The sequence below is a fragment of the Eptesicus fuscus genome, chromosome 2, assembly GCF_027574615.1.
Source record: "Eptesicus fuscus isolate TK198812 chromosome 2, DD_ASM_mEF_20220401, whole genome shotgun sequence".
NCBI lineage: Eukaryota > Metazoa > Chordata > Mammalia > Chiroptera > Vespertilionidae > Eptesicus > Eptesicus fuscus.
The window spans coordinates 20,300,171-20,316,480 of record NC_072474.1 but is presented as its reverse complement, the minus strand read 5'-3'; the positions used below and the strand labels follow the sequence as shown (position 1 = coordinate 20,316,480).

At 35.3% G+C, this 16,310-nt stretch overlaps 1 protein-coding gene across 2 annotated transcripts in view; it reads right to left on the bottom strand.

The window, feature by feature from the left end:
* Nucleotides 1-16,310, bottom strand: part of DNAJC1 (DnaJ heat shock protein family (Hsp40) member C1) — a 214,157-nt gene that overhangs the window by 129,331 nt on the left and 68,516 nt on the right. For both annotated transcript variants that reach the window (XM_054725810.1, XM_054725817.1), the window contains 3 exons: nt 11,065-11,230; nt 10,103-10,200; nt 9,045-9,138 (listed from right to left, as the gene is read on the bottom strand). In XM_054725810.1, the coding sequence (XP_054581785.1) occupies nt 9,045-9,138; nt 10,103-10,200; nt 11,065-11,230 (358 nt within the window). The remainder of the gene's footprint in view (nt 1-9,044; nt 9,139-10,102; nt 10,201-11,064; nt 11,231-16,310) is intronic.

Here is a 16,310-nt window from a genome sequence, read left to right as displayed (position 1 = left end):
GGCTCCATCCCCAGTAGGAGGCCTGCAGGAGGCAGCCGATCAGTGATTCTCTCTCATCATTGAAGTTTCTCTCTCTCTCTCTCCTTTCCTCTCTGAAATCAATAAAAAAATATATATATATAAAAAAGAAAATCACAGGCCAATATTCTTGATGAACATAGATGCTAAAATCCTCAACAAAAGATTAGCAAATCAAATCCAGCAACATATTAAAAAAAAAAATCATACACCATTATCAGTGACATTTATTCCAGGTATACAAGGCTGGTACAATTTTCTCAAATCAATAAACATGATACATCATATAAACGAAAGACAAAAATCATATGATCAAATCGATAGATGCACAAAAAACATTCGACAAAATCCAACACCCATTTTTGATGAAAATTCTCAGCAAAGTGGGAATGGAGGGATCATATCTCAACATAATAAAGGCCATATATGACAAACCTACAGCCAACATCCTACTCAACGGGCAAAAACTAAAACCATTTCCCCTAAGAACAGGAATAAGACAGGGATGTCCACTTTTACCACTCTTATTTAACACTAGAGGCCAGGTGCACGAAATTCATGCACTTGGGGGGGTTCCTCAGCCTGGCCTGAGCCCTCTCGCAGTCCGGGAGCCCTGGGGGGATGTCCGACTGACGGCTTAGTGGGTCTAAGCCGTCAGTCGGACATCCTTAGCATTGCCCTGGAGGCGGGAGAGGCTCCCACCACTGCCGCTGTGCTCGCCAGCTGTGAGCCTGGCTTCTGGCTGAGCGACGCTCCCCCTGTGGGAGCACACTGACCACCAGGGGGCAACTCCTGCGTTGAGTGTCTGCCCCCTGGTGGTCAGTGCGCATCATAGTGACAGGTCATTCCACCATTCCTTCATTTTCATATTAGCCTTTTATTATGTAGGATACGCTGTAGATGAGGCCCCCTAGAACCATAAGAAATGCAAAATATTCACTGTTAACTCATTCTCGAATTGCCCCCACTTAAAATCAAATTGCCCCCCTGTGGGGCATGTGCTGCACCTTGGGAACCACTGGGCTTGACACTTTTCCTCTCTGAGCTTCATTTCTGACTACATACGCATATACCATGGGAATTGTAATCTCTTCTCCGCCTACCTCACTAGGTTGTCATGAGGAAGTTCTGAGCTAATAAACCTAGAAATGTTTCATTAAGTAAGTGATGTCTAAACGGGAAGGGATTGTTATTTTTAAGCCCACAGGTACCCTCACAGGTAGCAGGTGCTGATTAGGGGAGGAGGGCATGATTGTTTCCTGGGACTGTAGCTATGGAAGCTTTGCAGAGGGTTCTGCAGGCCTCAGGGGGCGGGCTCTGGCCAGCAGCCCTGTCGTGGTGGTCGTTCCTGGAGGTGCTGGTGGGGGCAGGGAATTAGGGGGGTGCTAGGGGGGCGGCGAGGCCGAAGGGGAAGTAACTGTCAAACCTTCCCGCTTGGCGCCATTCTTTAAATTGTACGTGGCTATTTAGCAGCTGTACCTGCTCAGGGTGGGGCTCCAATCTCCTGGAGCGGGGTGGGGGCCGGGCCAGGGTGGAGCCCGGTGGGCTAGGAGGGCGGGTTTAGCATTGCCCCAGCGAGGTTCAGTGCACTTCCGCTGCGGAGACGACACTGCTGCTGTCGGGGGGGGGGAAGGGTCTGACCCTGGGGGGCCGCTCAGGCCTGCCTCCACCCCGGTCTGGAGTTGTAGGGAGGAGAGGCGTCCCCGGCCCCAGGAAGGGGGCCCAGCAGCAGCAGGCCCCGGGCCCTGGGTGCCTTGGAAGAGATCAGGAGTTGGAGGTGCAGGCTGCAGCTACTCTTGAGGCTGGGTCTTCTCCCCGTCCGGTCAGCCTCCCTGTCCCCCCGGGGGTGCGGGGGCTGGGGTAGGGTGTCCATGCAGGGGGATTGGAAGAGCTCCCCATGCCTGCTTCCTCTTCCTTCTTTGCAGTTTGGGCTCCTGTCAGGCATTCTCCTCAGACCCCCGGGAACTTGGCTCCAGCCGCCCACCCCCTGCTGCGCGCACAGCCTCCTGCTGGTCTGTCAATATGCAAATTGGTCATTACTGGGACACCATAACGGACAATTAGCATATTACCTCTTTATATGTCTAGATAGTACTGAAGTCCTAGCCACACTGATCAGACAAGAAGAAAACATAAAAAGCATCCAAATTGGAAATAATAAAACTATCATTATTCACAGAAGACATGATATTGTACATAGAAAACCCTTAAGACTTCACCAACAATTAGATTTAATGAATGATTTTAGCAATGTAGCAGGATACAAAATTAACACCCAGAAATGGATGGCATTTTTATATACTGATAATGAATTCTCAGAAAGAGAAACTAAACAAACAATCCCATTTACCATGACAACAACAAAAAATTAGGATACTTAGGAATAAACTTAACCAAGGAGGTAAAAGACTTGCACTGAGAAAACTGCAGAACATTGAAAAAAGAGATAGAGGAAGATATAAACAAGTGGAAGAATATACCATGTTCATGGATTGATAGAATTAACATCATTAAAATGTTAATCTACAGATTCAATGAAATCCCTATTAAAATACCAACAACATATTTCACAGATATAGAAAAAATACTCCAAAATTTTATATGGAACCAAAAAAGACCCCAAAGAGGGGCAGCAATCTTGAGAAAGAAGAACAAAGTTGGAGGGATCACAATACCAGGTATCAAGTTATACTACAAAGCCACTGTAATCAAAACAGCCTAGTACTTGCACTAGAATAGGCATATAGATCAATGGAACAGAACAGAAACCCAGAAATTGTTCCAAACCATTATGCTCAATTAATATTTGACAAGGAGTCAAGAATATACCAGAGAGTCAAGACAGTCTCTTCAATAAATGGTGCTAGGAAAATTGGACAGATACATGCAAACAAATGAAAATAGACCACCAACTTACACCATACACAAGAATAAACTCAGAATGGATAAAAGACTTAAGTGTAAGTTGTGAAACCATAAAAATCCTAGAAGAAACCATAGGCTGCAAAATCTCAGACATCTCCCATAGCAATGTTTACAGATACATCTTCTGGGACAGAGAAAACAAACAAATGTCTGAGAAATTGAGGAAACTTCTCTGCATAGTTTTTAAAAAGTTCTTAGAGTACTAAAGGTAAGCGTCCTCATCCCTTGGAAAATATGTGTTTAATTCTGCATGGAAGCACAGGCAACTCAGCTTGCTACCAATGCCTCCAGGCCTCTTAGAAGCCCTTTCCCCTGCTAATTAGCTGTGAATGTTTTGTTTATTTGGTTTCCTACTGAGTCCCAGCAAGCAGCAGCAAAGGGACTAGAAAGGAAAGGCCCTCACTGTACACAGGGTGACCTCCAGGCTTCTCCACATGTTTCCATGGCAGAAGCTTCAGGGGAGGGAGGATGCCTCTTAAATACAGTATTTATTCCCTTTACTCTTAGGCAACCTTTATTTTTTAATGTAAAAGCCATGGCACTACAGAGAAGATTCCTCTATTTTCTCAGACACAGCTCCTAGGTAACCTACACATCCTGCTGGGGGTGGGGCTCGCATGCTGGAAATTTCCTGCAATAATTTTTAGTTAATATGTTCACGTAAGATTAGCTTGGTAGTGAAAAAAGATGGGACTGGGACTTAACAGTGGAAAAATTTACAAGTTTAGGTAATACACACCTAAAAGAGTTTTATATTTTATAAATTTTATATTTTATAATCTGAGAAATGTTAACAGCAGACAGAGAGAAACTTGAATGGTGAAATCCCAGAGAAACAAACTACCATGCAAATAAATTCTGACTATTTAAGACATGTTTCATCTCAGAAAATGGAGAGAACTATGAATAAACTATGATTTAGACTGGTAATTACTTGGGATATTTGGTACTTGTAAGAGAAATTGATGGTATTAACAATCTAAATTATTATGGGCCCAAATACATGAGGCTCCAACTCAAATAGGCAATGAAAAAAAAAAAAAGTAGTTTTGAGTTAAATTGAATATAGGCACATAGCATTCGTTATATTTCATCACTGTTTGCTACTTTCATGGCTATGAATGTTTCAGAACATATATAGTCAATTTTGAAATGCCCAAGAAAGACAGTTTAGAAGTTAGAAAAATTTCTTTGGTTATAGGTTGAATACAGCCAATACAAAGACTGGTTTAGTCAGATTCCAAGAGAACGTGTACTCCCTTCAAGTGAAAACAGAAACAGATTGGTAAAATATAGAAATGCCATTAGGGCCATCCTTTTTTTTTTTTAATATATTTTTATTGATTTCAGAGAGGAAAGGAGAGGGAGAGATAGAAACATTAATGATGAGAGAGAGAGTCACCGATTGGCTGCCTCCCACTGGGGATCGAGCCTACAATCCAGGCATGTGCTCCTGACCGGAATCGAACCCGGGACCCTTCAGTCCGCAGGCCGACGCTCTATCCACTAAGCCAAACCAGTCTGGGCACAGGGCTATCCTTTTAATGTTGAAATTAAATCATAGCCCCAAAGCATACAAGGCCTCTCTTTACACAGTCCAAGTTCCTTGTTATATTCTAATTTGTATTTCTTGTTTTCTGTTGATCGTTCCACTGGCTTTCTTAGCTATCGAAACACAGTTCTTCAAGTTTCCCCACTACTCTGCATGAGTTCATGCTGTTTACTCCTCTGTAATGCCCGCTCATCCCCATGTGCACACACTAACTTTCCATCTATTCATTAATTTATAAACACTTTCCCCATTCTTTTTCTTTGGTTTCTCATTTGACTTTTCTACATATGTGGGTACATGAATGATATGGGGCACATGTTTTGCTATATAATATCATTTATACATCTTTTCCTTGGATGTGTTCCAATCTGGGAAATGTTTGATATTAATTTAACATTATCAAATATTTTACATGTATCATATATAATATTTTTATTTCTTTGGCCTCATTCTTCTAATCTACCAATTCTTATTATTTTTCCAGTATCTTTTTCAGAGCAAAGGAAAGGAACAAAACCCAGTGCTGGAGGTAATAACTTTCTCAAAAAGCAGGGACTATCAAAGATATACTTTTACCTCTACCCAGAATGATCACAGAACCACTTTGAATAAAATTATACCCACTATGTACTCTAACTCTTCTACTCCCAACAATATATACATGTCTTTGACAGATGTGTATGATGGAAAAAATTTGCTGTCTTACCAATAAACTTCATTATGTCTAACTGTCCTTTACAGATTTGTCATATCACATTTAGCTATCAGAGCATAAATTCCTAAATGGCTGAAGACCTAAGATGTAGTCTTAGATGACAGTAACTGGCTGTGTGATACCTTCTTCTTTTCTTTAAAGGAACTGTATAATATCTTCCTTAGGTCTCTTTCCGCAGTAACACAGTAAATCCGTGACATAATGGACTAATTCGAGCAAGGGGGTGTCCATTAAAGCTGAAAGTCCGTTATACAATAAAGTAGGTTTTCCGAATGCATATGTTAAAAAACTGACAAATTAGTAGACACTAGAGGCCTGGTGCATGACATTCATGCACTGGGGGGCCCCTCAGCCTGGCCTGTGCCCTCTTGCAGTCGGGGACCTCTTGGAGGATGTCCACCTGCTGGCTTAGGCCTGGGGGAGTGGGCCTAAGCCGGCAGATGGACATCCCCCAAGGGGTCCTTAGCACTGCCGCCACCACCACTGCGCTTGCCAGCTGTGAGCCTGGCTTCTGGCTGAGCGGTGCTTCCCCTGTGGGAGTGCACTGACCACCAGGGGGCAGCTCCTGCATTGAGCATCTGCCCCCTGGTGGTCAGTGCGCATCATAGCGACCAGTCGTTCCACCGTTCGGTCTATTTGCATTTTAGCCTTTTATTATATAGGATTTTGTGTAATTAAAATTAAGTGTGTATGAAAAGTTTAATTTCACAGAAAAGTTTTCTAAAACCAGGCCAGTGTGGCTCAGTGGTTGAGTATCAACCCATGAACCAAGAGGTCACTGGTTTGAATCCCCATCAGGGCACATGCCGGGGTTGCAGGCTCAAACCCCAGTGAGGGGCATGCAGGAGGCAGTCAATCTATGTTTCTCTCTCATTGATGTTTCTCTCTCTCCCTAAAAATCAATAAAAATATTAAAAAAAAAGAGTTGCTAAAAATGCTGTTAACTATATGTAAATCAATTAGGAAAAACTGGGGGAAGTCATAAAAATCTCTAAGGATTATACAACTACGGTACATTGCTCACAAGTGTCTAGTTTAATTCTTTTTTAAAGGTATCAAGTGAAAATTTGTCCTTAAAGAAGCCAAGATTATAGGTATGACTTATGCAAGAAAGAGGACTCTTATTTAAAAACTAGGAGCCCAGCGCACGAAATCGCGCGGGACCCAGAGTCAAGTCCCGCTGATGGCGTAGGATGCAGCGTCAAGTCACCTCCTGGTGACCAGTCTTTGGTTGTTACAGCGTTACAATCACTGGGTTTTTATTATATAGATAAAATAATGGCCCTATATCACAGGAGTGATTAATAAATTTAAAGTACAAGCTTACAATCTTTAAAGTTGTGTGTATCATTTTTTATACTTAGGGCTTTAGCAGGGTTCTCTTTTGACAATGTACCATTTAGCAACCCAAACTGCTTCAGGTAAAGAGGGTTTCTTTTAAATTTCATATAACTTATTTAAGAAGATCTCATAGAAGTGTCACATAAAAACTTCAATGTTGTAGATAAGGCACATGTATTCACATTGCACAATTTTATGCACGAGAAATTAATACAAAGGTCACAGCAGACCGGGAAAAAAATCAGACAAAAAATCTAATCCTAACAGCAACTATTCAGTATTGCTTTGCTGATGCTTATGAAAACATAAGCTATGTTTCTGTATCTAAAATATTTTCACGATTACAATTTATATCAGAGTCTACTATATTACATTGCTAGTGAACATGAGAAAAACTAATCTTATGCTCTCAAAGCAGAAATAAAATATCTAGTATTTGCTTACACAAAGAAAAATTGTCTCATCTTTTCTTCTTGGAATGCATTTACAAGGAAGAAATAATTAGACCAAAATTATAAAAATTAGGTACAAAGGTTTTGAAAACCAATTGCTTTGCATCTCAAAACTGAAAGGCAACAGGTATTACCAAGTGAAAACTGTAAAAGTAAAATCTAACAGTTTAAGAAAATAGAGTTTCTAAAGAAACGAAAGCATTTTTGTAAAATTCCTTATTTCTTGTAAGTTTCCTACAAATTTATGATGAGGCAAAATACTTAATCTGTCAGATCTAGATACCACAGACAGGTAATTTAAAATAACAATTTGTAAATCTAAGTCATCTTAACATATTGGTTCTATTTTTGCAAATGACCTTAAGTCAGTGATGGGCAACCTTTTGAGCTTGGTGTGTCAAACTTCGCCAAAAAACTGAGCATAACTCGGGTAGTGTGTCACTTTGAGGAAAAAACATTATTTAGCAAATGTTTCATCCTCAGGAGCAGCAAATGTTTCATCCTCGGCACGTGGCCGCCTCAGCGGCCGCGTGTCATCAGAAATGGCTATGCGTGTCAGTGCTGACACGTGTGACATAGGTTCGCCATCACTGCCCTAAGTGTTAAACAAGAAATACGTTAATTTTACCAAATAAACTTTGTTTCAAATGACTTAAATGAGAATTATAAAGAAGTGTTTCAGATCGACATTTTATGTGATATCCTATTTATAATGTCACTTGACTATACTTTTAAATTCATCAACACTTTGGTTTGCCTATTGCACAGATTCTAAAGCTGGCAAAAAATAATCACTCAAAAAAACCTCCAACGTAAGAAAATATGTCTTAAAATATTTTTCTGTCACATCTTCTCATAAAAACAACAACCCAGTATGACAAATATACCTTCCCTCTTATTAAGTCTTATATATATGCCATACAAGGATTGTGAATTTTATTAAAATAAACAACATAATATGCTAAACAACTTAAAAACAAAAGCTTTTACATTTACCAAAATACTTCAATTTCCTCTATTAACTGTAACCAAAATATATGCTTCAATAAGCAATAAGTATTAAGGTAAACTATTTTGATAGAAAACTGGTAAATAATTTCTTAAAGGCTAGGAACAAACATATTAGTGATCTTTAGTTCATTTCCCTTCAAATACAAAATTTTTGTTATGAGAGGATAAAGGAGAATAAAATGCAGAAGGTGGAGTCATTCACTGCCTTAAACACTTAGGAAAAGCAGTTCTGATATATGAAAAATAATGTGGGTAAATCTGGCCCTCTAGGTTTATCTAAATATTTATTTTCTGAAATGAAAAATTTCCTTTTAAAAATTACACCCTCAAACTTTGTACACCAAAATTATTATACATACTTTCAAATATTATATTTATGTTTTGGGAATCTTCTAACCAGATGCAATAACTGTACTTAGCAAAGCAATAATTTAACAAAATATGCTTTGGTATGCTAACAAAAAATAAAAAATAAAAAATTGGCATATAAATATAACATGTACCCACATTCTATGATTGATCAAGACCAGCACAGAAACTTTGATTATCTTCACTAAAGACAGAAAATCTTCACTCCACTTAAAGTTGCAAATAAAATGGAAAACTACATTTTTGCATAATTAGATGCTCATGTAAACTTTTTTCTTATACTATATATTTAAGTGCTATTAAAATAATGTGTGACAAGCTATTTGAGCCCTGTTCTTTTTTACTGAATATGCCTTAAATGATAACAGCAGATTAAATTTTTATTGCTTTTGTGTCTGTTCTATAGATAGCATTTCCCCCCTATTTTTCCAGTGTCTTGGAATTCTAAGGTGTCCTAAAAGCAATGTAAGAGTTATAAGAGTAGATAACTAAATTATTTTAGAACCATTCTAAATTAGGTTTACAAAAATACTATTCAATTCAATCAACATTAGAAGCATCCACTGCACATCAGCATTCAGCGAGCAAACACGAGCATAAATTATTTCATGAATAATTAAAATGAAAGCATCTAATATTATATGAAAGAGGTACATTTTACCTGGATTAGATGAGGCAATGCTTTTAGTGTAAGGCAAAACCAAATCCCCAGCTTGCATGGAAGCAAATCATGCCATTGTGGTTTCATCAGTAATCTAAAGGGGGAAAAAAAAAGCAAAGAAGCAAAAATATTGACAGAAAGTTGGGAGACAAAATATTTTTATAAAGATCATAATTTCTGTTTTGAATGACTTTCAACAAAAAAGAAATTTTCAATGAAATATTTATGTTGGTTATCATTTATTCTGACTTATTCTATCATGAAATACAGTAGTTACAATAAATGCAGTATGTATAGCAAGTAAGAGAAAGCTAAGATTTTGGAAAAGGAGAATCCTAATCAAGTTATAAAGATAAAGAAACAAAAGATCCCTTTCCAACCTAGACTTTCATCAGTTCTGCAAAATGAATTCTCAAACCTTATGATTACTTCAGCTATAAAAGACTAAACATCATCAGAGTGTTCCCCAGTGCTGACAAGCAGATATGAAGACTGTAGCATAAACAAACTAATACATAAAAATTAATGTCATTTGCAGTTCACTGAAGCATTACTCACTGATGTCATCAGAACAGAAGACATGCAGAATAGTCTCTGATCTCCATCTCACATTGATCCAGTTCTGTCCTGCTGTGTGAACTATTTAAACCCTTTCTTTCTTTCTATGAATCGATAGAAGAAATGGTAGTATCTTTCAGAGTGTACTGCATATCACTGCCTCTATACATATTGTCACTCCTGAACTAAACACTAAATGATAGATTCATCTAGTAATACTGTTTCTAAAGTTCAGTCTACAAATTTTAAACTACAAGAATTTGGGGGTTTAATTACTTAAATATATATTAACACATCACAAGGGAAAAAACTTGTAGCACTTCTGCTTAAGATCAGAATTTGTCTCATAAACTAATATGGCGCATTATTAGTCTTTTAAAAAACTTACTACAGATGTAAATGTTAGAATGTCTGAAATGGATATACATATGAAACTGGATTACATTAAGGAAATATTTTAAAACAGTTTCAAATTATAAAATATTTTTATATGGTCCTACCTTTCATTTTTTTCTGAAGCACCAAGTTTCGATAAATCCACACTCTTGCCACCTGCCTTTTTTTTCTTTTCTCTTTTTTTTCTACTAAGCAGTTCATCCTTAATGTGGAAAGAATTATAGTTACAGGTTATCATTAACATGTACTCTTCAAATGTTATCAAGAGTCTACTGTGAAGGGTAAACATTATAAAGGAACATTTATGCAAATGTATGTAGGGTCCAACATGATTAAGTAAAATCATCAATCTTTAACAATAACTGTTGTCATAGTATCCAGTCCTTAAACACACATGAAGTTTAGCACTGTCAGTCATGTCTATCTCCATAGCAATCAAAGTTTTCTAAGCAGAGAAAGCATTCAACTTTTTCTCATTCACCCAACTTTAGTGATGTTACTTCAAAAAGAATAAGTAAATAGATGCTAATTCTGATGTTTATTTTTAGCATATAGATATCCACAGCAGAATAAACTATGTAGTAGAGTTTATTAGACTAAGAAAAATGTAATAACCTTTTAACCAACTGATCTATGAAATCATAAAATTATACTAATTTCAAGTCTTAGTTAAAAACTTTTAAAGTAAACATTGTTTATATAAGAGCCTGTGACACAAAAATTTCTAAAATCATTTTTACATGAAAAATATTTCTATTTGGAAGCTGATAATTAAGAAAACATAGCTCTAGTTTCTACCTTCTAATTTTCAGTTAGATAGTGGAATCTTCACAAAATTTTAAAACAAACTCAAAGTCACATTTTTAAGAAGGAGGATATTTTCTTCTTATAACCTGGGCTCTTCTTGACTTAGAGACATATCAAACACTAACTACTGAGCACAAAACTATTAAAATGAGAAGTATTTATAAAAACATTGAACTTTTCATCAGTTGAAAAGTAAATGTTTGAAATTCCATATAAAATTAAGGAGGCCAGGATCATTTGATTTATTACCAATACTCACCAGCTGTTTTTCCAGGTAGATTGACCACACCACAGCATAATGGCCCACTGTGAGGATAATGAACAAAAGCAATGCCAGCTCAGCATTGCTCATTTTTCTCACCCGCCTGTAGTAGAATACAGGCTGTCGCCAATCTGGAAGTCCATTGATCAGAATATCATCATACCTACAGTAGCAAATATAACAGTTTTTCAAGGAAAGTTTGAAATAAAAATGAAAAACTTTATTTATATCCATATTTAAAAAGAGAAAAAAAATTCCTCCAAAATAGGTAACATTTATGTAAATTATCAGCATTACAATGGCCTATAAATTGAAAACACTGTATGTAGGTCTAGTCACAGACAACCTTCAAAAGGGTACATAGTAATATACCGTGGATACCAGATCTTGTGTTTTCAGGAGACCCCAATGATGCGACTTCGGGAATGCCATCTAAACTAAAGGTGCCATATAGTCTATCTCTATCACAGTCTGCTGTAAAGGCCCAACCATGAAGTCAGCAACAAAAGGAAGGTTCTCGATGGGGGAAAAAACAATCAAGATAAGAGCTCTATTTGTTACCATGAATTATACATTAATTGAATCAAATTCAGGGTAAATTTTCTAGTCAATGCTTTTCTCCCCCACCTCTGTACCATAGCTTAAGGTAGAAATATATATATTATTTTATCAAAACTTAATAATGTAAAAGCCTATAAAATGAGCCTCTCTTAATTTTGTATTGCTCACATTATGTAAGAGAATTTAAAAAATGCCAAATTAGAGATGTGTAAACCTATGCTTATGTCAGATTTCTAAATAAAACTGTTTATTTGCAAACATTTAAGTGGCAATTTTCTCACTTTTGGCTTTGCTGGAAGGGGAGACCATAAATAAAAGCTTGCCTAAAAACGCATTTAAATCAGCTTTCTTTAGAATAAAACTTCAATTAAATTTAAATAACCTGTCAGCCAGTTATTGTGGCAAATGTTTTTTAAGGTTAAAAATCAGGAGTAGCATTTATGATTGTAAAACTCAAAATGGACACAAACACTGTATGTTCACACAACCTGTTAATCTTAGTGGAACACAACTCATTAAATATTCTAATCACACTATTTCCAGAATTAAATCTTCACTGAAAGGCCTAATTTGGTGCAACACATTGACCAAAATATTTTAATTAAAAATATTCTGAGTTAGTCCCAGGCCTAATTACAGGAATAGAAATAGGGCCTATATTGTCAGGCAGGTCAGTAGCACTCAGTAGTAGGTTTTTCTCAAGTAAATTGACCGATCTAAGAATAATAGCGCAGCTGCTAAACTGCCAGTCTTTTCATGTAAATCAATTTAAATGCAACAACTGCAGTAGCTACTTTTATAGTTATTAAATTGATACCTTGGAAATATGCTTAAAAAATAAAGCAGAGGAGTTATTACAGGCAACTTCTTTTTTTCAGCAGAAAAAGTGATTATAAATTCAAAATATATTTTATTAGCAAATCTAGAAAACTTGACTTAGATCAACTTAAATTATTTATAACAATAGACATCATAATAACTAATGTTTAGAGCAAAGGACATTAATTACTACTGAACTCTTAAAAGACAAATTGTGTACAAGAGTCTACAAATTAAAATGTTGTGTAGTGGCTGGACCAGAAAAATTTCAATATTTAAATATTCTCCTTTTTCCAATATTATAGCAATTCTTGAACACGAATAGAAAAACATAATAATATGAGTTCATCAAAAGCTATCATTCCTTTCCTCAAAAATTTATATTTAAATCTATCTTTGTAAAAATGGACTCATTTTAAATTACAAATGGATTGGTAAAAAGATTTCAAGTGCTATAATGCAAGATGACAACAATTGAATGAAATCCAATGAATGTTAAGTCTTGAATTATTCTAAATCTATAATGCACTTCAGATTTGTTGAGGGGAACAAAAGGTGACTATAAAAATCATTATTTTCAACTAACCTCTCCTATGAAATAACTTCATGTAAAAAGTGTGGTTATTAATAAAGAACACCTAAGAAAGTAGCAACCATTACCTAAGAGCATTACTAAGTATTAAATTTGATCTGTACTGAAAGAAAACACAGCAGGACTCACAGTTATGAATTTTATATCAAATATTTTATCACCACCAATGATGAAATACTATGTCTCTCTTAACAGCGACTATTTTCTAGCCCACAGATAAACTGTACTCAGTGTACCGCTCAATTTAAGACAGCAAAACCTCATGCACTGAACACATTTAACAGAACTGGATATTTACTAGGCTTCTCTGCCCCTCCAAACAACAGTCTCCAAGTATTAAGCTTAGAATCAATGCTCTATTGATTTTACTATCAATGAACATTATGGCCCACATGCCTGGCCATTTTAAGGGAAGACAGTTTCTATTATAGTCTGTTTTTTAGAATATATGCTGTTAAAAGATAAATCACTGCTTTTCTGAAATACTGAAAACAAATACATTTTAAAAAATATACAAACACTATATTCATATGTTATTTAAGAAAAAAATGTGTTGACACGTAACATTTAAGATATCACTATGGTATGCTTTTCTCTATTTAACACATAACACTGTTAAAATGTTCTATAACCCAGCTCATACAAACTACTATTAACATTTTGTTAAAAGCAGATTAAGAATGTATACATGCATCGATGTGTTCTAAAAAAAAAACCCAGAAAAGTAAATCTCTATGATGAAAATATAATTAATGTAAAAAACCATATGGAACTATAAAGGCATTATCTTGGAAATTAAAACATTAATTGATCAATTCCATACATCCAACATATGGTCTAATATACATTTACCTTATTTGATGTTCTTAAAATGTACATGATGGACATAAAATAATGGTTACATAATCATTAGTGAGTTCCATTCTACATTCTGCAATTCTTCACATATATTTAGCCTAATATAAACATTGGAAAGCAAGTAAATCTAAAAATATTTAAATTATCAGTAGATAAAAAAATTAATGTAATTTACAACCGCTTATTTTGAAATATAAAACAGTAACTATGAAACTAAAATAGAAAATGTGTATATTATGAAAACAAATATGTAAATAATTCTATCATTTGCCTAAAGTATGAATATTCTATCATACTAAATTTTTAGCTTCAAACAATATAGCAACATCACATTTTGAACCTTAGAGTAAAAATCAATTGTACAAAGATCATAACATAAACGGGAAACATATCTAATTTAATTCATCTTACTCTCCTTTATTAAAAAAATACACACACACACACACACACATATATATGCCCAAAACCATGGTACACAGCACTTTATATATATTGTTTATAATAAATGTCTTATGTCTTCTAACTGAGGAAAGTATTAAAATTTCTTAATCTCATGTTAATGTTTATTTTTTTATTATTATAATTTTAAAAATATATTTTTATTGATTTCAGAGAGGAAGGAAGAGGGAAAGAGATAGGAACATCAATGATGAGAGAGAATCATTGATCAGCTGCCTCCTGCACACCCTACACGGGGAATGGAGCCCACAACCTGGGTATGTGTCCAGACTGGGAATAAAACCGAGACCTCCTGGTTCATTGGTCGAAGCTCAACCACTAAGCCACGCCGACCGGCAGGTTAATGTTTATTTTTATTCAAACACACCTGTAATCAAATTTACAATAACTAGGTAATGGATTTATAGAAGTTTAGCAGATTAAGGTTAAGATAACTATAGTTTTCATCATTGGATTTGTAAATAAAATATGATTTTATTTAGTAAACTAAAAAACAACATTCAACTTTTACAAATATAGTACCTTAAAATAGACAAAAATATTAAAGTTGTACAACTGGGTTAGCAAAAGAATATTGGTTAAAAATTTATAATAGACTTTAAACAAAAGTAAATATGCTAATATTACCACAGCACATTCTAGTGTTTATGTTTAATAAATGATTGGTATCTACTCAGTACTTTATTTCAGCTAATACTCAGGGCTTGTATAGAAATTTATGAACAAACAAAAAAACAAATTTTGTTATTTCCCCAAATAAGCAAATTACCTAAGGAGTTTAAAAAAGGTTACTATGTTAGGCTTCCTTACACTAACCAGGAAAACATGTTATTTTCACACTATAGCTGATGCCTTTGAGAGAAAAAAAGGCTTATAAGTTTATTCACAATTGCATTTCTAGGAATCTGTTCGCACCAAGACTTATATGTGAATATTCATGGCAGCATTGTGCATCATAGTCAAAAAGTGGAAACAAACTAAATGTCTACCAGTTGGTGAATGGATAAAGAAAAGTTGTAGAGGGAATACTATTCAGCAGTAAAAAAGAAATGAACTACTGGTATATGCTACAATATGGATGTATCTCAAGAACATTATGCTAACAGAAAGAAGCTAGGTGTAAAAGACTACATAGTACACGATTTCATTAATATGAAATGTCCAGAAAAGATAACTTTATAGATACAAAAAGATCAGTGATTGCCTAGGGCAGGGGTCAGAGTGGGGATTGCTTGCAAATGAACTAGAGGAAATGTTTTGAAGTAATAGAAATGTTCTAAAACTGGATTGTGGTGGTTTGCACAACTGTGTAAACTCACAAAAATCACTGAATTGTATACTTCATATAAGTGACTTTTATGGTACACAAGTTATATCTAAATAAACCCTGTTTAAAAAATAAAATAAAGTTTGCATTTTCCTTAAAAAAGTAAAAAGGTTATCCAGTTTGCTATTTTATTTATTTCACTGCTATCCCCTTTTCTACCAAAATTTAAATAATGCGCCTGATTTCAGTGAAACACAATTATGTTAGGAAAATAAATAAGAAAACATGTCTATGACAATTTTCCAAATAGCAAATTCCTGGAAGTTACATATTTAAAAGCATTTATTTAACGAATATTTTTATAATAAATAATTGGGATACCAAAAACCATTTTTTTTTTTAGCAGTATAAGACAATCTTCTTTTAGAAGATAAAACTATTCCTTTTTTCTTCCCCCTAAAGGAATTATAAACATTAGGTAATTGTAGAGGTGATTTCTTCTATATGTTTAAATACTCATAGGTCACCTGGCCTGAGGCGCAAGCTTTAGAGGAGTGATTCTTAGCTTGATTAGTTAAGACTTTTGCCTCAGGGAAAAAGTTACCCAAGAGCTACTTGTCGCTAAAGGGGTATAAATACTACAGTTGTTGGTATAACTGTCAGATCCATTGTTTCCATTAACACTCT